The sequence below is a fragment of the Thamnophis sirtalis genome, unplaced genomic scaffold (assembly GCF_051295495.1).
Source record: "Thamnophis sirtalis isolate CommonGarterSnake01/CBP01778 unplaced genomic scaffold, rThaSir2_p1.2 scaffold_6, whole genome shotgun sequence".
Classification (NCBI taxonomy): Eukaryota; Metazoa; Chordata; class Lepidosauria; order Squamata; family Natricidae; genus Thamnophis; species Thamnophis sirtalis.
In genome coordinates this window covers 123860806-123882640 of record NW_028261386.1, presented here as the reverse complement: position 1 = coordinate 123882640, position 21835 = coordinate 123860806, and the positions used below count along the sequence as shown (strand labels likewise).

At 33.4% G+C, this 21835-nt stretch overlaps 1 protein-coding gene across 4 annotated transcripts in view; it reads left to right on the top strand.

The window, feature by feature from the left end:
• Nucleotides 1-537: 537 nt before the first annotated feature.
• FAM135A (family with sequence similarity 135 member A) overlaps nucleotides 538-21835 on the top strand; it is a 39936-nt gene continuing 18638 nt past the window's right edge. For 2 of the 4 annotated variants that reach the window (XM_087718915.1, XM_087718914.1), the window contains exons 1-10: nucleotides 538-644; nucleotides 2407-2532; nucleotides 3834-3913; nucleotides 4899-5038; nucleotides 7263-7333; nucleotides 8110-8283; nucleotides 10798-10924; nucleotides 11430-11583; nucleotides 15053-15130; nucleotides 21118-21173. In XM_087718915.1, the coding sequence (XP_087575041.1) occupies nucleotides 2456-2532; nucleotides 3834-3913; nucleotides 4899-5038; nucleotides 7263-7333; nucleotides 8110-8283; nucleotides 10798-10924; nucleotides 11430-11583; nucleotides 15053-15130; nucleotides 21118-21173 (957 nt within the window). In that variant the 5' untranslated portion in view covers nucleotides 538-644; nucleotides 2407-2455. The remainder of the gene's footprint in view (nucleotides 645-2406; nucleotides 2533-3833; nucleotides 3914-4898; nucleotides 5039-7262; nucleotides 7334-8109; nucleotides 8284-10797; nucleotides 10925-11429; nucleotides 11584-15052; nucleotides 15131-21117; nucleotides 21174-21835) is intronic. The other 2 variants (XM_087718917.1, XM_087718916.1) reach the window with 1 other exon arrangement.

Below are 21835 nucleotides of genomic sequence, written 5' to 3'. Positions count from 1 at the left end.
CCGGGAGCAACTCATCTCTGACATACAGTATATAACAGAGATGCATTTTCTTTGTGACAAGGGAACAGAAACTAGCCTAAACCAATTTAGTAGTTGCACGTTGCTCTAAATCATAGGATGTTGAACAGTCAACATATAAATGAACTTAAGATTTAGATAAATAAAAGACTATAATAAAGATACAGCATTAAAACATATTTTAATATAATAGATTTTTAATTTTCTCTAAAATTAAGTACCACTTACTATTACCATAGATTATTTTTTCTTCCAGCATTTAATCACAATAAAATAATGTAGTTTTTACAAAATATTCCAGACTTGCTGGTTTCATTTCAAATGTTTTTTTTTTAGGCGTTCACTTTCAAAGTAAAGGTGACACTTTCCCCTCTGCCAGCATTGTTGGAAGACTCTTCCATGATCATGAGGCCAGCATGATTATACACCGAGGCACATGGAATACTGTTAATATTTTGTTTTATTCTGATGAAAAACTCAAATAGATTGGATTTAGATGGGACTTAGATATTCCATAATTTGCTTTCTTTTCCATGCAGAGTAAGCAGAATGGTTTTGATTGCAAAAAATGAGGAACTGGAAGACTGCTTGTTGCCTTCATTAAAATGGATTATTTATTATTAGAGGTAAAGATGAAGCTTATTCATTTAGAAATACTGTAAATGCATACTTGTAAGATTTTTTGTGTTAAGTCTCACCATATTGTAAAAAAAGTTAGAAAATCGATATCCTGTTTCCCTGAAAATAAGATCTCCTCAGATAATAAGCCCAATCAGGCTTTTGAGCGCATGTGTTAAAATAAACCCTCCCCAGCTAATAAGCCCTTCCTGAAAATATTGCAACACAGAAACAGCCATGAGGTGACCACACTTGCCTCCTCCTTCACCTCAAAAATAATAAGACCTCCCTGAAAATAAGGCCAAGCACTTATTTTCCTTGTCTTGTTTTTGGGGAAACATGGTATTAACTACCAAGCTGATGAATTTATGAAGGAGACAATGTTCTGTCTTCTTGTTGGATCTTTAGCACTTTATACTAGTTGAACAGAATTAAACAAAATATTAAGTATTGTAAGGAGGAGTAAATATTGTGTTATTGACCAAAGGGAATTGCAGATATACATTTGATTAGACAGATTACTAACAAAGGCTTAAAGCTTGACACTACCAGTCTGATACTTCTGAACATGACCAAATGTGCTTGGTCTTTACTGGATTGTGCTTTGAGAAGTATTTATTTATAACTTTACTTTTTATTCTATGCATTTTTGGATACAACAGTGTCTGACGGACCCTACTTTGGCTGTAATGCGATTGACGTTGCATTGTTTGAATTATTGGAAAGGATTATATCAAATGCTCATTAGTAAGCAAAAAAAAAGTGTGCTTTGGGTTGCTATGTTAATTGATAGCATTCTTGATTCAGTTTATTTTAAAGCATAATAAGCAAAAGGCCAGTGCCCACTTTGGACATTAAGATAGTTTTGGTTTATTAACAAGCCAGAATTACAACTGATTGACTAATGGTTTGTTCGAACAAAACATACTTTAAATGAAAGATCCTTCTTAGTTTGGAAATACTTTTGTTTTAAAATTGATCAATCTTTTCATCATAACTACACTAGAGTAAGAGAGAAGATGAAGATCCAAAAGGGAGATCCTGATGATATCCTGATTGCTAAATTGGGTTTTACTGCTACATCCAAAATAGGTTAAAATAAGCAATCCTCATTATCTGCATTCAGAAAATCAGAGCACTCATCAAGTGAATGTATAAGTTAAACATAATTTCTGCTGACATTGTTAAATTACTTTCCTGCAGATATTTGCTTATTCAGCATAATTGGATTTGGAAGCTCTGCCTCACATGAAAACGAAAACCTACAGGTGTTGTATGCATGGCAGTTTTCTTCTGCAGACATTCACAAAAATGTCAACAGAAGAAAGATGTTGTTTGGTGGTCAGAGTGTTTCTGTGGCACTGTCATTTTCAAACCACCCTAACAGGTCCTTGTTGTGGAACTGCAACTTCCTTTTAAAGTTTGTATATCTGTCACTAAAAAGAAATAGAATACATTTTCTTTGCTACAGAATCTAATACAGCAGACTTTACTATTTTAAGAATAATTAAAGATTGAACACAAATTTTTGTAACCAAATTCATTAAATTTGCCACTTTAAATAAAGAGATATTTTCTTTCACCTGCTTCCTTCTCCTCTCTGTAACATTAAAAAGTCATTCTAAAATGGATGTTAAGCTTAAGAATTTAGTTTTTTGTATTGCAAAAAACAGCTAGTGAATTACTACAAAATCATGTTTATGAGTGATATATATGAGTATGAAAGTCACTTATGAGTCACATCAATTGTCTTCTTTTCCTTCTTTTTAGTAATTTAAATTCCTTGTAACTGTACTACAGCTCCTCCATCTACATAAAAATGAGTGAAGTACAGGCAATGGTAGAATTCTCTGTGGAGCTCCACAAATTTTATAATGTGGATTTGTTTCAAAGAGGGTGAGTTATTTTTCCTACCATACAATAAATGCTATAAATTCAGATGTTATGACTGCAAAAGTCTTTGTATATAGAGATTTATTGAGTGTTTTAATACATACTGTATCTTGAGATTAAAAAGTACTTGAGGTATGGATCATACCCAGATAAATATTACTTATCTAAGAAAAGCTAAGTAAGTTTGAATCATCTTTTTGAATTGATAGATGAGAGCGCAATAAAAGGTATGTTAACATGTGACATTTGTAACTTTAAATCTATGAGGATTTTAAATTACATGATAAGGAACATAAACAAACCTTGATATTTAGGTTTCTGTGACATTTATAAATATAAATCTAATAAAGTTGTGGCTTAGAGTTTTCTCAAAAGCCTTTAAAGGTTTTTGTTTATGGTTTCTGTTTTTATGGTTCAGCAGTTTTGTGATCAGTATCTTCATTCCTGATCTTATTTGTGTGCATATTACTATACTTTTTCATGTCCCAACGAAAGGAATTTCTTTATGGCTGTTGTTTTCTTGCAAAATGAAGTAAATATTCATTACATCACACTAAAGCATTGAAAGTTAACATATATTTACATGTCCTTTCCTTGTGTTTGAATGCAGAAATTTCCATGTTAAAATTTATTAGATTCTAAGTATGATTTAGACTTAGTTTGGTGTCGTGGTTAAAAGTACTAGACTAGGAATAGGGAAATTTAAATTCTAATCTTTTCTCAGCAATAAAGGCAGATGAATGACTTTGGACCAGTTAATTTCTTTACGCATAGGAAGAATGTATTAGCAAACCAGTTCTGAAAATGTTTCCAAGAGCACTTGGATGCCCAGAAGCAAGAATTGATATTAAGGATCAAAACTACAACATAGAAGAATTTCTATACATAGTTAAAAAAAAAATCCTATTTTCGCTTTGCTTCAAAATTACAACCTACCTAAAGGAGGGAACTTATGACCTGGACCTGAAATTCTGTGAACTTTTGACTGCACTTTGTGTGCTTGGCAACATAGCTGCATTTGCAGCATCCCATAGTCACGTGACTGGGTTTTATGAAACTTTTACTTTTGGTTTCTGGCAAAATTGTGCCATAGTGAACAGTGATTCACTTAACGCACATAGCATTTTTAGCAGCAATCTCTGTACTCTCCATGTGTAAATTGTTGACTTTTGTAATTTTTACATTATTTTTATACCTTCTATAAATCTTATTGAAAACCATATTAGTATAAAGTTGTGGTAAAGTGTTTAAAAGGTGAACATCATGAACAGAATAATTCTAGAAATATCCTTTCTTTCTTGTAGATTCTATCAAATTCGTGCATCTATGAAAATTCCTCCAAGAATACCACACAAAATTGAAGCAAGCTTATTACGTGCAACTAGTAAATATAAATATTTCATTAGTATTTAAGCCTTATTATTACTGTTTAATAGTACTTTTATTAAAAAGTTATCAGCTTATTAATGTTACATTATATATTAAATATTTTTAGTGAGTTGATCTTAATATTTATAAAAAATCTGAGCATATAAACATTTTAAGGCTTCTGAAGAAATGGAGGGAAATAGAGAAAAACAGCCAAAATCCTATTTCAATTATTTTTTTGTAGTTGTCTATTGTGAAATTGTATAGAAGATTGCTTAGATTTTATTAAAAATTTATAAACCTCAAAGGAATTTTTACAATTCCTTTTGTAAGGTTACTTTGAAATCCAAAGTTACTTTGAATTCACAATGTTTATTTATGTTTTAGACTTTACAAAATTGTTTCATCCACAGTATTCCATTCTGGTAATATTTTAAACTTACTGATTAGTAAGTTTGAACAATCTTTTTTGATGTCAAAACAGTAAACCATTTAAAATTTGGAACATTTTGAATTGAAAATACTTTGCGTGTTTCTAGGATTTCTCTTCAGACCAAATAAGAAATACTAATATATTGCTGAATTTAACAATGGTTTAAGAAAGTCCTAAAAATATTGTGGATACTTGCCATGCTAATGGCATACATTCACACAGACACTTAAACAATGGTTGCATTGATTTTAAAGGTATGCACACTTTCCTTTTATTAATGTTACTGATTACTGACATCACCGGCTTTATGTATTCTTTGGACTTTTATTCTGGGAAATGGAATTAATTTACAAATATTAAATAAACATGAGGTTAACTAAGCATTCTGTTTCTTAATGTATCAACATGTTTTATGTTTAATGGCTGTATATTAACTATATTATATGATAATGATAAAGAATTTATTACATTATATCTAGTTGTTTGGAAAAAAGTCTTTAAAATGTCAGTTATCAGAATAGCAGTAAATTTTGAGCCATGATGAATACTTGCAATTTTCTTGTTTCAGGTGCTGATCTTGCCTTCCCAGCTTCTGTGCATGACAATGTAGTCTGCAGTAAAACATTTCAGATTCTCTACAAAAATGAAGAGGTCTGTGTGAATGATGCAATGATCTTCAAAATTAAAATGCTATTGGATGAAAGAAAGGTAACACTGGCATCTACTTAACTAACAATGGGTGGGTGAGTGGATGGATAGGTAAGTAGTTAGGTAGATAGATGATATAGTTCTGTATGGGTGACTGCCATATAATGTAAGAAAAACCCTGGTAAATGAAGACTAATCTATTCCAAAATTCTGTGTACGTCAGTAGACAACCAAAACATTCAGGAAGATCAGAGTCATTAGAAGAGTGGAAAGAAGACAAATATTTCAAATCAATAAATTAGCAGTTCAGTGCTGTTTCTGTGCAAAGAAACAAACCAAGATACTACAGAAATTGGGATGCCCTGATGATATCATCCTACCCAGCATGGTGTGTGTGTGTATATGTTTGTGGAATAGACAACAGTTTATAATTCACCAGTATATCAAAATCTTGCTGGATCTTTTCAGAGTTATTTATCAAATTTAATGAAAAATAATAAGATTAGGATAAGAAATGTGAATTGATTTTCCACTTTAGAATTTAATTTATTTTCAAGGTTCCTAAGGCAAAGACATTGTGGTCTCTTATTCATAGGTACTATGTGAACTAGTAAAGGATGGGGTGGCTCAATGGCTAAGACACTGAGCTTGTCGATCAGAAAAGTTGGCAGTTCGAATCCCTAGTGCCGCATAATTGAGTGACCTCCCGTTACTTGTCCAGCTTCTACCAACCTAGCAGTTCGAAAGCATGTAAAAATGCAAGTAGAAAAGTAAGGACCACCTTGGTGGGAAGATAACAGTGTTCTCTGCGCCTTTGGCGTTTAATCATGCCAGCCACATGACTACAGAGATGTCTTCGGATTGCGCTAGGTCTTTGGCTTTGAAACGGAGATGAGCACTGCCCCCTAGAGTTGGGAATGACTAGCATATATGTGCGAGGGGAACCTTTACCTTTACCTTATGTGAACTAGTGTAGAGACTATTTTCCTAAATGATAACAGAGGAATGTCCAAATGGTTAGAATGGGACCTTCTCTCTGATTCTAAGCATACATGCAGTCCTTCACTTATAACCACAGTTGGTATCAGAGTTTTGAAAACAAAGCAATGCAATCCATTTATACCCCTTTGACCCCTGTAAATGCTGCTTTTCAGCAAAATGTCCTACCTCGTGGTAATAACTGGAAAATTATAAATGGCCCTAAGTGCAGACAGGTTGCCAAGTGCCTGAAATACAATCATCTGACTACTGGGGGGGTGGGGGGTGGCTATCCATTGGAAATTCGGACCACATCATAGGTATCTTTGGGGAGGGGGGGATTCAACATAACTTTGGTCACTAAGCAACAAGACATGTCAAGGTCTACCTATATAGTTAATAAAAAACTTCATTGATATAAATAGCATAGATAATCGTATTCTCTTTATAAGGTTAAGGAGGAATGTTTGGCTGTGACACAGTCACATTTGTGGGGAGTATGCACCTATTATTTTTTAACTTTGGAAACCTGAAAAGGCAAGATCCAAAAGTGCAAATTGGCCTGTAGAGCATGGCTTCCCAGCTATTTGCTGGATCCATTCATTTCATTATCTCTAGAGAATATTTTACCTTTGTAGTCACAGCTCTGTGAGAAGAATTGGGATATTTGGTACATGTCATTTCAGATCCAGTTATCAAGACAATTGTTTGCCTGCCCTTTATTTTTCTTTTGTATTCTCAATTGTTTATCCAATGGGCTGAATTGCCTGCCAGTATTGTCAATATGATACTATCAGCATGGAATGAGAATGACTGGTCCCATGCAATGCATCTTGGTTGTAAATGATTTATGTTCCCTGGCAAATCAGCAAGAAAAAGAAAAAGCAAGAAAAAAAAAACTGGATTACTGAAGCAGAGTAGCGTATATATACATACATACATACATACATACATACATACATACATATACACACACACATACATATACATACACACATACATATACATATACACATAAAACTTTAAAATACATGTCTGTTTTGTACAAATAATAGTGAATTTACTGTGCAGTATTTTATTCATTCAATATTTTAAATTGCACCAGTAATTTAAAAGCATTGTTGTTTCGTTTTCTATCTGCTGCATTGTCGTGCATAGTAACATCTTGTAATAAAGTATTTTAATTTATTGTAAACAATTTTGTAACTACATTTGAGCAAATGAAAAGAAATATATAAATATTGTGTCTTTCAACACGAGTATGCATGGCAAATCATAGTTTGTGTTACTTATTTAATTTTCCTAGATTGAAGAGTCTCTTAATGAAATGAATTTCCTACTGTCTTTAGATCTGCACTTCACAGATACAGATTATTCGTAAGTTCACAGTTTAGTTACATATTTGTCTTGATACAATTACATTGAATATTTATATTTTTCAGCTGCAGTTCTATGCCTCTCATCATACACAGTAGTTCTGAGTGCATCAATGTATACATTTTTTTATCACTGTTCACGTACTGTAAAGTTGTAAGCACTGAACTCATTCTTGTATTAACCTGCCCTTAATATTGAAAGTCAGTGGTTGTGTATTTTTTGATGTATTATAAACTTTAAAAAACTTTTAATTTTTTCATTCAAAAATACTTTCTAGATTGGGCTATATAAAATGATATAAATTGTAAAAATTATTGTGATTAAATAAATATATCAAAACTAAATTAAGGATTTCCTAGTTATTAGTTTTGGGATTGCCTTTTTTGGTTGTGTTTGAATTTGTTGTTATATACTTTGTATGTAATGTAAATATAGTTCCACATGTTTTATATTTGATATTACAGTATACTTTATAATTGTGTGTTGGCATATATGATGTCATATTGCTTTCATTGAAGATAATCGAATGTTATATTTTCTTTACTCTTCCTTATACTTGTCTCCTTCTAATCATTTCATCATTATTGTAAGGTCCTCATATTAAACAAATTATCAAATGAGAATGAATACCAAAACTATAGACTTCAGTCATTGCTTTTTATTCTTGGATTCTTAATCCTAGTATTAAATTATTTTAAAAATAATTCATGTTGTATACTTGTTCTTTTAAGCTAATAACATATTTTCCCCCTATTTTTATGCTCTTTTTCATTTAGACCAGAGGACCTGAACACTTTGCAGCTAATTAGCAGCCGAACGCTAAAGTTGCACTTTACTTTACACCGAGGCCTTCATCATTACGTTAATGTTATGTTTGATTACTTTCACCTTTCTGTCATCTCTGTTATAGTGCATGCCTCTTTAGTTGCTCTTCATCAGCCATTGATAAGGTAATGACTATAAATGTTCTGTTTTTCAATACTTTAATGTGATGAAATACATTCCTATTTTGTTGATTTCATTGATAAAAGTTCTTGGGCGGGTAATTAAATAGAGTAGCTACCCTACTAAAATTGTCAGTTTGTTAAGATTTTTGTAGAGCCAGAATATTGAAATTATTCAACCTAAACACTAAAAATAATAATTTTAATTATGTTAACTATTGTTATGGGGAAAAATCATTATAAAAAACAGGATGGCATAATTGTTTCCATTGTCTGAAATATTGTGTTGGTTTCTTTGATGCTTTAGCTAAAAATGGAAACTTAAAACTTAAACTTTCATTTAATAAGCTTGGTTGATTTATATATAATTGATTTATATCTTATTCAGAAATTAGAACTAAATGATTCTCTTAATAAAATGGTCATATCATTTTTTTTTAAATTCTCCCTTCTCTGTCAGCCCCTTACACTACAGGTTATTCTGTTTAATAAGGTTTCTTGATTTCCAGGATGCCATTTTTAAGAACTGGGGAACCGCCCTATGAAAGACTATTTTGACTAACTCTATTATGTTTCTATAACCCTTTTGACAATTTGAAAACTGGGCAAATACTTCTCAAAAGACTGTTTTTCATTTGAATTTCCAAATACTATCTACATATTTTGGACAGGGTACATTTACTGGTGCCTGTCAAATATCAGTTCTTAATAGCTTTAGCTAGCATGGTCATTTGCAGGGTATTGTGGGTAGTTAATATGTAAGACCCTACTTGCTAGTGTAAATATTTCTCTGGGACAAAAGATATTATCTAAATTGATCATTGTTTGAATATATGATATATTTCTCTTGCATTGAGTGTATTGCTGCAAACTATTTTTTATCTAATATGAAACTGCTTCTAGTAGAAATATAGACATAAGCTATCTGAAGAAAGTATAGTTCTCTGCAAACAACTGAATGTGAAATTATTCCTAAATTAGGTAGTAAAATTACATAGGCTATGTATGGAGTTATAGCTTGAAACATCTTATTATACTTTTTGTTCAGCTTATGAATTTGTATTTATCCTACCAACAGCAAACACTTATGAGTTATGTTTCTGATAGTGTGGCATCCTAAAAGTCCATAGGTATCCTTTGTATTGCTATCCTAGCAGTTTTATTCATTGAAAAGGTTAAATTTGCAGTAGGGCTGTGCAAATCATTTGAAATACCGTAAGTGCTTTGCAAAGTGCATTTTTATTTTACCCGTTGAAAAGATTAAACTTTGCAGTAGGGCTATGCAAAGCATTTGAAGTAAGTGCTTTGTAAAGTGCATTTGCATGAACAGCACACTTCTGTTCAAAGAGTTAAAGAAGTTGCATCGTTTGCTAGGTTCATTTAGCTGCTTCAGAGATGTCATCTGCTGCTGGAACAAGAGAGTGCTTGCACAGATAGTGCTTCCACTAGATCATAATGCTGTAATATTCATTATTCATGAAATGCATTTCCTGTTGTTACATTTGTTAAGTTTGTACAAACCCTTGCTTTTTACTTAACTAAGCACATTTGAAAGAGACCTAATTTTGGACCTACAAGCAAAGGAAAGAAAGCAGAACAAACTTATTTGTTTTCTTAATGAAAAATATGATCAACTTCCTTGGGTTTTTTTTTTTTTAGTCTCTGGAATATTTTAATACTCTGTTTTGTTTTTTCTTATACCATTTCAAAATAATAAACATTACAATTGAATTAACTTGTGTATCCTGTCAAATGTGCAAAAATGCATACTTTTTATTTTGGCAAAAAATGGCTTTCTCTACATTGTGATATTCAGATGTAGTTATTTTTTAGATATGCTAGTTGTAACTTTATAATGTGATCATTAGTTTTTCAAAAGTAATTAGCAAAAATAGTTTACATTTAAGCAACTCTTTAGCAATTCGTTCATCTATAAACATCTAAAATATTACAGATAGTCCTGAACTTGCAATGGTACATTTAGTGACCATTCAAAATTACAACAGCACTGAAAAAAGTGACATGATTGTTTTTCACACTTATGACCTTTGCAGCATCTGCATGGTGATATGATCAAAATTCAGATGTTTAGCAACCAAATCATATTTTTCAGTGTCTTGGAGTCATATGATCACCTTTTGGGACCTTCTGACAAACAAAGTCAATAAGGAAGACAGATTGACTTAACAACTGTGTTACTAACTTAACAGCTGTATTGATTCACTTAACAACTGTTACAAAAGTCATAAAATGGTGCAGCATTCACTTAACAATTGTCTTGGTTAGCAACAGAAATTCAGGGCACAATTGTGGCTGTAAGTTGTAAGGACACCTGTATTTACAATAATTTAAATAATGTTTAATTTTATACATTTATCATATTCTGTGCAGTATAATGGCCTTATACAATAGTTGCAACAAATACTAAACTAGTTTTAATTCTCTACTATTGATTTTTCCTGCACACTTTGCACTTTTGTATTTGTTTTTATGTTTAATTCTGCCTTCATTTATTTTTAGCTTTCCTCGCCCTATAAAGAATACTTGGTTAAACAGAAATGCACCAGCGCAGAGCAGGGATTCTGTGATTCCTTCTCTTGAAAGTGTTGTCTTTGGCAACAATTACACCAAGCAATTATCAGCTGATGTAAGATTGGAATTATTTTGTCTTCTTCATAGATTGAACAGTACAAACTATTTACAGAATAATTTTCTAAGAAGCAAAACATTACATGGAATAGATATTGACAAATATCTGCTATATTAAAATATTGCTTACTAGAAATACTAGTAATAGATATTTTTACTAGTAATACTATAGAAATACTAGTATTAGATGCTATGTAATAGATTTTTTTTGTTGATTTATTTGAGAAATCTATCCTAAAAAGTAAACTTTTTAAAAAAAAATCAGTGAACTGTAATACTGTATAAGATTTCCAGAATTAGGACATGTTCATAGGAAGCCTTCTTTCCTCCCTCCCTCCCTCTACTCTGGAATGCCCTTTGTGTGTGTATATGTTTGTGGATAGGTGAGGGTGGAAAGCTTATATAGAAAGAATGCCTTGGGTGATATCTTAAGCATTGTCTTTAAACTTGAAATAAAATGTTGATGTTTCCTTATGACTTATAAATTATAAATCCATTTTTAGGGTTGCAGTTTTGTAATAGCAGAACCTTTCTTGAATCATGCTTACAGTCTTCACCATACACTTTGTGCCAGTTTGCTGTTCGCTTTCAAAGGATTACACAGTTATTTTACCAATTTATCGAATGAACTGCCTTCCTGTCACAAATTAGATGCAGGTATGTCAAAATATTTTTCCTTTGATGGCAAAGCCTATAGGCCACTGTACTGCTAAGATATGCCTTAGGAAATAGATAATACAATAAAAAATGCTGCCCATGGAGTTAATTATATAGTTTACTTTTTTTATTAAATATTTTGACATTTCTTCAAAATCTGAAATTTACCCTATTTTCTCATACAATATGTCAGAACACCGACATATTTATACTAAGTAGATATTAATATTGTATATATTATATATATCCTGTGCTCATTAAAATAAACTACAATTACTGCAAAACATTTTATTTCAAATGTATTTGCATTAATAACAATAAGAATTAAAAGCTGAAATTTCCTACACAATATAATAGGATATACAGTTTTCTTTCAAATGAAGGGCTTATCCTTCTTTCTGTCATATGATAATGGTGATTTAGAATCCCTTAACACTGTATATTGTATATAGTGTGATATAATATTGCATAACTTTGATATTACTAATACAGGATAAGCCTAGGATTTAGAGACATGGAGATAAATACATAGTCACTATTAAGACTTGTACAGGTAGTTCTAGACTTGCAACCATTTATTTAATGACCATTCAAAGCTATGGTGATAAAAAAAAAGTTTTATGACCAGTTCTTACAGCTTATGTCTGTCATAGCATCTCTGCAGTCACAGGATCAAATTTCGGGCCCTTGGTAACTGGCATGTATTTACAATGGTTGTAACAACCCAGGTCATGTGATCAGCATTTGCTACCTTCACAGGAGATTTCAGATAAGCAAAGTCAGTGAGGGAAGCTAGATTCGTTTAATAATGTGATTTGCTTAGCAACCATAGCAAAAAAGTGCTAAAATTGGGCACAACTGACATCACAACCACATTGCTTAATGACTGAGGTCCTGGTCCCAGTTACAAGACAAGGACTGCCTGTACATTTCTTGTTCATCCCATCTCTCCTACAATTCAAGAGTCTGAGTTTGATTGGAAACTGAAAAATAAAATAGATTCACTTTAACCAACTATTTAAAAAACGAGACAGGAGTATCTGATTTTTAACATGATAATCATTGTGTGCGCTCCTTAGCAGTAGCCGCAATAGCAAGTTAGTCTTTGTTGATATAATAGTTAAAATAACAAAGACACACCCAGTTGTATTTGCAGTGGTATATGCATCTACAGTATAAGTATATGCATCTACAGTATAAAGCTACTAGTGCTTTTTGGAACATCAGTTATTAAAGATTTAATGTAGTTAACAGAATTAGAAAGTTAGCAGCTGTGTTGACATTCAATATTATGCTACATTTCTGGACAATCTAGTTTACCATGAATGAGCTGCATGTTGGTTTATGCTTGTCTCTGTTTGCTGACATAACAGCTGGGGTCACACTGTCTTTCCTACTGAATAAGGGCTACAAATAAATCAATTACTATCTTGAAAAAAAATCAACTTTAAAATAGAGAGTTTTTAATACATTATGCTTTTATTGCTGATATTTCTCTATTTAATATTTTATTTAGATTTTTAGATTTATTTACAAAGTAGATTGAAGCCAGAACACTTAGAAACCATATCCCCAGTGAGTTCTAACCATGCTTCTAAATTTCACTGGTGTGATTTTAAGGAACTTCAGAAATGAGAAAATGCTAGCGTGGCTCTGTATAGTAATTAAACATGTTTATGATGTTTTAGCTAAGAAAATCTATTTTTGCCATTTTGATGTGGAAAATGATACAGAAATCCAAGGACCCAGATATGGACAAAATAATATGCCTTCTATTCTTGGTTAATTTATCTGATCATGCTCCTGGAAGGGTTAGCATGTACAGAATATTATATTTATAACAGGTTTATGCATAGATGTAAAGGCTGATCATAACAAACTAGTAATCTCCATAAATATAGTTTCATATGCAAAAGCATATAGATACAGCTAAAATCTATTATTGTACATTAAGACTCCAGCAATTATCCACAGACAGTTGAATCTGACACAGAAAAATATTTCAGAGAGAACATGGAAACATACTATATTTATTAGTACCTTCTTCAAAAAGCCACAAGTTTTCTTGGATTTACACTGCAGCTACCTCATCCTAAAAAAATGTTTATTTTAGTTGAGGAATCAAGATTTAACCAAATCCTTATATTCTGTGGTCATCTACATAACAAAGGCATGGCTTCTTTAAGCTGTCAGCAAATGCAGTAGCATGCACCTATTTTCTCTGAAGCATTTTTTCCACTGAAGATGCAAATCCCTTCACCTTCCTAGACTATAAATTGTTGTCCTCATCTAACATTTCATTAGAATAGCAAAATATACCCTGGAATTGATACATAAATTGGGATATAACATTTGGTTGTGTTAATAAAATCCTTGTATTCTGTAATGAATTGTTTCTGTGCATTATACACAATAATACTGTGTAAGGTGATATATTTTTATCATATAGTTGTAAATACATTTATCTAGTTTTATGAATTATTTAAGGAAAATATCTAAATATTTTTCTTAAGATTAAACGTTATGTTTCAATAATAGTTACCCCACAGAAAATTATTTAAATGAACCCACTCTAATCTTTTCAGGAATTAAATGGAACCCATGAGTCAGCCAATTATTGTTTTTTTTTTAAAGGTTTAGAATTGAAAAGAGGATTTTTCAATACATTATGCTTTATTTCTGGGATTTTCTGTAGATAATATTATATTTTGATTTTTAGGTTCATTTATTCAATATTTTAATTTGGCCTATGCATATGAAAAAAACTTACGTCATGTCTAGGACATTTACTGCGTTGGTGCTGTGTACTAATATTACTAACATGAACTTATAAAACTTATTGCTAAACATACGGAGTTCAAATCAAAGTTGCATGTATGTAAGTTTGGATGAGATACTGGCTTACTTACCTGCAATGTGCATTCAGATTATAAACAAAAATGAGGTATTTTGGATTATTATCATAAAATAATGGGTATTTGTTATACACTATCTAGAATTTTGATTCAAATGGGATTCTAGCAAAAAGAATCTGAAAACATTGTTTTTTAAAAAATTGCCTTGCATTGTATACTTTTCTTTTTGCCTTCTGTTTTCTTATTTTTCTGATGTACATTTTATTTTCATAATTGGCTTTGGGTGGGGTCTTACAAAAAGAGAGAAGTTTTGAACAAATCATGTTCCACCATAATATATTTAAATAACAAAAATTGTGAGCATTTGAACAATTTTGCATTAACAGATTAAACTCCATACAAATTATAAGACCAAGGTGGCCATAATGTACATCATCAACTCCAGATCTAGAAATCTACTAAATTCTATTCTTTAATTTTCTTATCTAATTTCACTAATTAGTAGGCAAATTATAAGCTTTCTTATTAACTTTAAAGCTAATAATAATAATAGTAATAATAAGCACAAATGGAAGAGTGTAGTAACTAGTCATGTGTACAATCCCTATAACTAGCCAAGTCCAGCATGCAGGTCCTTTATGAACGTCTTCTCAGAAGAAAATATCTACGAATCCAGGGAGACGCCTATCTAGGTATGTTCTTTAAAAAGTGGAGGATTTATTATAGTAAAATTATATTACTGTTTATAAATAATACCTATTATTTCATGTTTACAGAAATTCAAAGAGCCTTAAACAGCAATTCAACCCAAGGGGCAAAGGATTAATTACTATAATAAATATATTAAATTAAGGCTCTGTCCAGCTTTGTCTGAAGTTACAGTATTGATGAAATGTGATACTTTCACTGGAAGTTCAGTTTCTCCTACCTATTTGTCCTTCTGATAGCATGCTGTGTAATAATATCTGGTTCTACTTCCAAGCATGAGATAAAATAATAATACAGGCTTATGCTATAAGTGCAAATATTCAGTGAGTTGAATTCAGATTCCCCATACATGAAATTCTGATCCCAGGATGTTCTGATAAAAAAGAAAAGGGCAGGAGGATTTGGAGATAATACTCTTCTAAACAGCATATGCTAGAAATATCAAAGGAAAAAATAAAATCAAATAGCCACTACATCCCCTTTAGTAGGAGCGTCCATTGAACTGGAATGTCTTCCATCAAAGCAATACTGATGGCAAAAGCATTTCTGTTCATGAAAAAAGATCCAATTCAATGTACTCTTTTGGATATTATTTGGAATCCCATAATTGCTTTTATATACAATGCATTTAGAAAGTATTCAGATTCCTTTTGACTTTGTCAATTTTGTTATGCTATAGTTGTTGCAATTCTTTCCCCCCCTCATTAATCTACACTCAGTACCCCATAATGACAAAGTAAAAACAGAATTTTAGAAATGTCTATATATTTATTGAAAAAAAACCTGAAATATCACGTTGGCATAAATATTCAGAGCCTTCAGTCAATACTTCGTTGAAGCACTTTTGGCAGCAATTATAGCCTCAAGTCTTTTGGGGTATGACACGACAAACTTTTCATACCTGGATTGGGGAATTTTCTGCCATTCTTCCTTGCAAATCCTCTCAAGCTCTGTCAGATTGGATGGCAATCATTGGTGGACAGTCATTTTCAGGTCCCCCTCCAGAGATGTTCAATAGAGTTCAGGTCAGGGCTCTGGCTTGGTCACTCTAGAACATTCACAGAGTTGCTCCTAAGCCAGTGATGGTGAACCTATGGCACGCGTGCCACAGGTGGCACGCGGAGCCATTTGTCAGGGCATGTGAGGCACTGCCCTGTTAGCTGGCCAGCGCGCATGTGCGCGCTGGCCAGCTAAGTTCATCCTTTTTTAGAAGCCATTTTTTGCCCTCTCCAGGCTCCAGAGGCACTCTGGAGGCTTCATGAGCTTCCCTGAAGCCCCCGGAGCACAAAAAAACGGCCCTATGGGCAAACCGGAAGTTTGGAACAGACTTCCGGTTTGCTCAGAGGGTTGTTTTGACTGCTCCGAAGGCTTCAGGGAAGCCTCCTGAAGGTCCCTGAAGCCTTGGGAGCGCACAAAACAACCCTCCAAGCAAATCGGAAGTGACTTCCGGTTTGCTCGGAGGGTCGTTTTGACTGCTCCGGAGGCTTCAGGGAAGCCTCCTGAAGGTCCCTGAAGCCTCCAGAGGGGTTTTTGGGGGGGCTGTTTTCACCCTCCCCAGGGTCCTATAAAGCTTCTGGAGCCTGGGGAAGGCAAAAAAAGCATGCAAAAAATGGGGGGGGGCACACCTGTAGTGTGGGCATGTGCACTGGGGGGGTGTCACACATTGCATTATGGGTGCAGCACGCCTGCACACAACCCCCCACCCCGCGCTCCCCCCCACTTAGGGCACGCGAGCCAAAAAATGTTCGCCATCGCTGCCCTAAGCTATTCCTGTGTTTCTTGGCCAGGTGCTTAGAATCGTTGTCATGTTAGAAAGTGACTTTCTTGTACATTTTAAACTTCTTAATTAGAAAGCTAAAGGAAAAATGTGTCCTTGATTGTCTTAAATTACAGAAAGCCAAAAAACCTTTTAACTGAATTGTAGTTCTATGTTAGTCTGCTTAGGAACATAATTTTACTTTAAGATACAATCCATTTTGCTGTAAGTGGAAAAAGCACTGCATTTTTTGGTATCTGTTTGCCATAAGTTGGAATAATCACTGGGATGAGTATCCTAATTTGTTGTTTCAACTGGCTCTAGCTGTTTTAAAAATAAAATAATTATTCAGCAAATTCTTAAATTTGTACCATACGTTCCTTTAGAAATAGCATCTGCAGCAAACTAATGACATCAAAATGACAAAACATGCCATGATGTGACAACATCATCCAAATTCCTTGGCCACATACTTTCATCCTGACATCTAACAAATAGATAAATCATATGCATTTGAATGTCGATGTGACACAGATTTCATTATTTTTCCTCATTCTCCTGAAGATGTTGGTGCCTAGTTGCCTGCAGGACTTCCTAACATTTTGATATCATCTCCTCTGACTCAGTTGCTATATCTTGAAGGAATTCACATGCATATTGAAGGAAACATGCCACTGTAAATCATTAATTCCATATGATTTGTAACATGGATTATGGCTCTGTTGATTCATAGTTTAAAATGAGCCCATCCCTCCACATTTTACATATAATACATGCTCTGTACTTTTGTCTTGAAATTACTACCTTAAAACGTATGTTAATACATAGCATAATTTACTAGTATGGAACATACATGATATGCAAGAAGCTACGAAACTGGTCAAAGGCAACTTAACAATGCTTGTCTAGGTGCTTACTTAGAAACCAAGATAGGGTAGATTCTAGGTCTGCCTTAGGATGAAAGCCAGCTGGGTCACTTTGGACCAGTCATGCTTTCTCAGGAGAAAATACAAGGCTGGATTATTAAGTATGTTTGCCACCTTGAGTTATATATTAGAAAGGTGGGAGATTTAAAAAAAACTAATAATAAAATGAAAGCAACAACTTAATTGCACTTTTTCCAGCCTTCTTGAACAGACACATACACAACTGAACCCAGTGAAGAATCAACATGAAAAGCCTGAGAGCAACATAAATATACTTCTCAGGCTGTTAGTTGGAAGCTTTTCTCCAAAGTGTAGTTTAATGTTCACTTTTCCAATTGGCAACCTAAGAGAAAGTGCACAACACGAAAATATAGAGGAACATTACATTACAAACACCAATTACCTCCCAAAGACCCGTTAGATCACACAGGGTCGGCCTCCTCCGGGTTCCGTCCACCAGCCAATGCCACCTGGCTACTACCCAGGGGAGAGCCTTCTCTGTGGCAGCTCCGGCCCTTTGGAACGAACTCCCCACGGAGATTCGGACCCTCACCTCTCTCCAGGTCTTCCGGAAGGCCGTCAAAACCTGGCTGTGCCGGCAGGCCTGGGGTTGATGAGTTCCCCTCCCCTCTCGACTTGTGTGGTTGTATGATTCTTGTTTATTTTAATCACGTGTATTGTGTTTTATGTTCCCTTTTTCCCCCCTTGAGTTGTTCGCCGCCCTGAGTCCCTCCCGGAGAAGGGCGGCATACAAATAAACTAAATCTAAATCTGAAATCTAAATCTAACAACTTCCCCAAGTGAATAATTAAAAATCAAATGAAAGCTACTTATATGGACAGCAATATATGATGGCTCTGGCTCACACTAAATGACCTCTTTCCCCCTCTTTTATCCCACTCAAGTCAATGTCAACAATGTAAACCTGCTCTTGTTGTTTTTGGTTAACACAGACTCTAAACTTCATAGCTTGGGGAAATTTACAGAAAACACAAGGCAATTATGGGACATCAGAACATTTTGTTCTATGCTTGTGACAAAATTCTGGTTTATTGGAAAATTTGGACTGAGCTCTGGATGGTAAAAGACTTGCTTCAAGTTCAGATCTTTCTGCCCATTCCTGGAACTTAAGAATTGACCGAGTTTGTGTAAACACTTAATTGAGCCTATAAAACTCTTTATATTCTGGGCCAAAACAAAGGAATGCTACATTTCAGAAAAATGAAGGGTGAATGCTAACTTTATTCTGTCCCTACTAGGGTCTCATGTTAAACTCCCAATATTTAGCAGTTAGAGGCGGTACCTTCAATAGAACAGTAAGCCTTGGAAAAATACATTCTCTCCTATGCAGACCACTACCTTAACCTCAAATTATACTCTGGATCTGTAGAAGAATCTCCAGAGCATTTTTGACAAGGAATTGCTAATAAAATACCTCCCATGTTGCAATTTTAATTGATCTATAAAAACCTTTGTTTCAAAATTTAAATAACTACCTTAGAAAAACTTGTTCTGTTTTTGGAAAATTATTTCACTTTTTTTAAAAAAAAAATCAAAGTTTATGCTGTTACATCTTTTTGTATCTTAATATTTTATCCAAATGTTCTTTATTTTCTCATGGAACATTACCAATTCAACCCTTATGAAAATTTCAAAGACTTTTAAGGAAGTAAATGCTTCAAATTTATAGACATGTCCAAAATACTTTTAAGTAATATCATAGTTTAAAGACATTTTTATGAATACATTTTTTAAAAATTCTATGTAAACTAATATAGGGGTTGTGTGGAATGATGTAAGTTTTAAGGTAAGTCTTCAAATCAAGCTTGATTCCCAGTGATTTCAAGAATTTATTTGCAATTCCCAATGCTGCCTACAGCCTTGGTATTTCTAGGAGCTTTCCCATCCAGATGGTAACATATCTAGCCCTGTATAGTTTCTGAGATGAGCTAAATTTGGTTATTGGTCTTTGCTTTCCAACTCCAAAATAGGTCATCTTAATCCTAGTTACACAATTTTAAAAGATAGTTGTGAGAATGTTTGGTTAGAAAAAGATTTAAGCTATATTTCATTTGAGAACAAATACATCTGCAGTATAATTAATCTGAAAAATGCTCTAATATAGGGGTATCAAACTCAAGGCCAGGGCTCTGGATCCGGCCCGCAGGGTGCTTGGAACTGACCCGCAGGGCCATCCTGGAAACAGCCCATTTTCACTGGCAGAGCTCTCAGGCCAACACAGGCACCCCTGACACGAGTGACGTGTAGCTGGCCATTCCCACTCGGCCTCTCAAGGTCAAACACAACGCTGATGCGGCCCTCAATGAAATAGTTTGACACCCCTGTTCTAATAGATTTAAATTGATAGACATTTTTATCAATGAGGCTAATGAATTAGTTTAAAAACCTTAGCAATTAACTTTACATATATGAAAGAGCTTTACAATTTCTGAATTTTTTCATTTGGTTCAGTCACTTAGGAGTTTTGATTTATGAATGTAACAATTTGTGATCAGAAATCCGATCTCAATTGCGATAATGTCAAGGACTAGCTGTAAGAGATTTTTATTCTGGATGAATTTAATTTAATAGCTTCTATCTTGAGTTACATGAACAGAAGGGGTTCCAGCAGAGACAATTGCTGACCAAAGTGGAGCAACAATTTTTGCCAATTCCTTCTGCGTATGTCAAACTACTGACTACATAGTTTAAGGCAGCCATCTTAAGAGAGAAGGAACAAATTTTCAGGTGGGGGGGGGGAGGAGAATCCCAGAAAATGACAACCTACTTCTTTATTATATCAAGGGCATATGATAAATGGAATTCCAAAATAATGTTTGTTAAACTTTTCCATTAGCCTCTATATTCCTTATTCCCCAACCCAGTTTCTGACATTTTAAAAATACAACCACCCTATTTATATTTTCAGAACACATTCTTCTGAACTTGTTTTTCTAGTGATGATTTTCATGAGCTCATGATTGTGTCAATCTTAATAAAATTTCAACATTTCATCTTAGAGGTCTAAAGGAAAAATCTGTATTATCATATATGTTTAATATATGAAAAGCATAATTAGTGAAAATATTGCAGAAAGAAGGGCCCTAATTAAAATGGCTTAAGTCACTTTAGGAATTATTAGATTTCATATGATATTTATAATATTTTTAAACTGTCAAAATAAATTCCTTGTTTTTTATATCTAATGCATTCAAATGTGGTTTAGCTTTTAATTTACATATTATTTAGAATTTAGGAATATTAATTTTACATACACTGGTCTTTTCAGAGAACGTAGATGTAGATGTAGAAGCACGCCTTTTGGAACTCTGTGAAGAAATAAAGGTATTTTTCCTCTAATCAACATATGTCCAGCTTCACTGACCATTAGGAAAAAAAGAGTGTTCAAAACAAAATATCAGCAATACTGGAAAAAAGAAAAAGGCAAATGCTAAAAGTAAAAGTACAACATTATAATGCATTTTACAAACCTAGTCAATCATCTCTGATAGGATATTTAGAGAAGGGCTAAATTTATTGAGGAGAACACTTAAAATTATTAAAGGAACAGAACCCTTTCTTTTTGAAGAAAGATGATAATGTGTTACGGACTGATTAATTTAATAAAAAAGATAATGGTATCCAATTAATAACTTCTACCAATTGTAGAGTGGCACATAGAAGAGAGAATGGAAAATGTGTATGTGCTGGGGAGGTAGCTTGTTTGTCTGTGTACAGATGATATGATGGCAATCATAAGCTCTAAAAGGGGATTCAGAACTTTTTCAGAGATTATTAGGCTTTATTCCTAAGTGGAAGTGTACATTCAAACTCAATGTTCATTGGAATCCATGAGCAAACAATGTTGAGGAAGGGTTATTGTCTCCTTGCCCATTCTCTTGGATTTCAGAAGCCTCATCTGATTAGCCACTGTTGAAAATGAATTCCTAAATGCAGTCTCATTCACAGATGGTTCTTAATGTAGAAATTACCTGAGATGTTGAAAG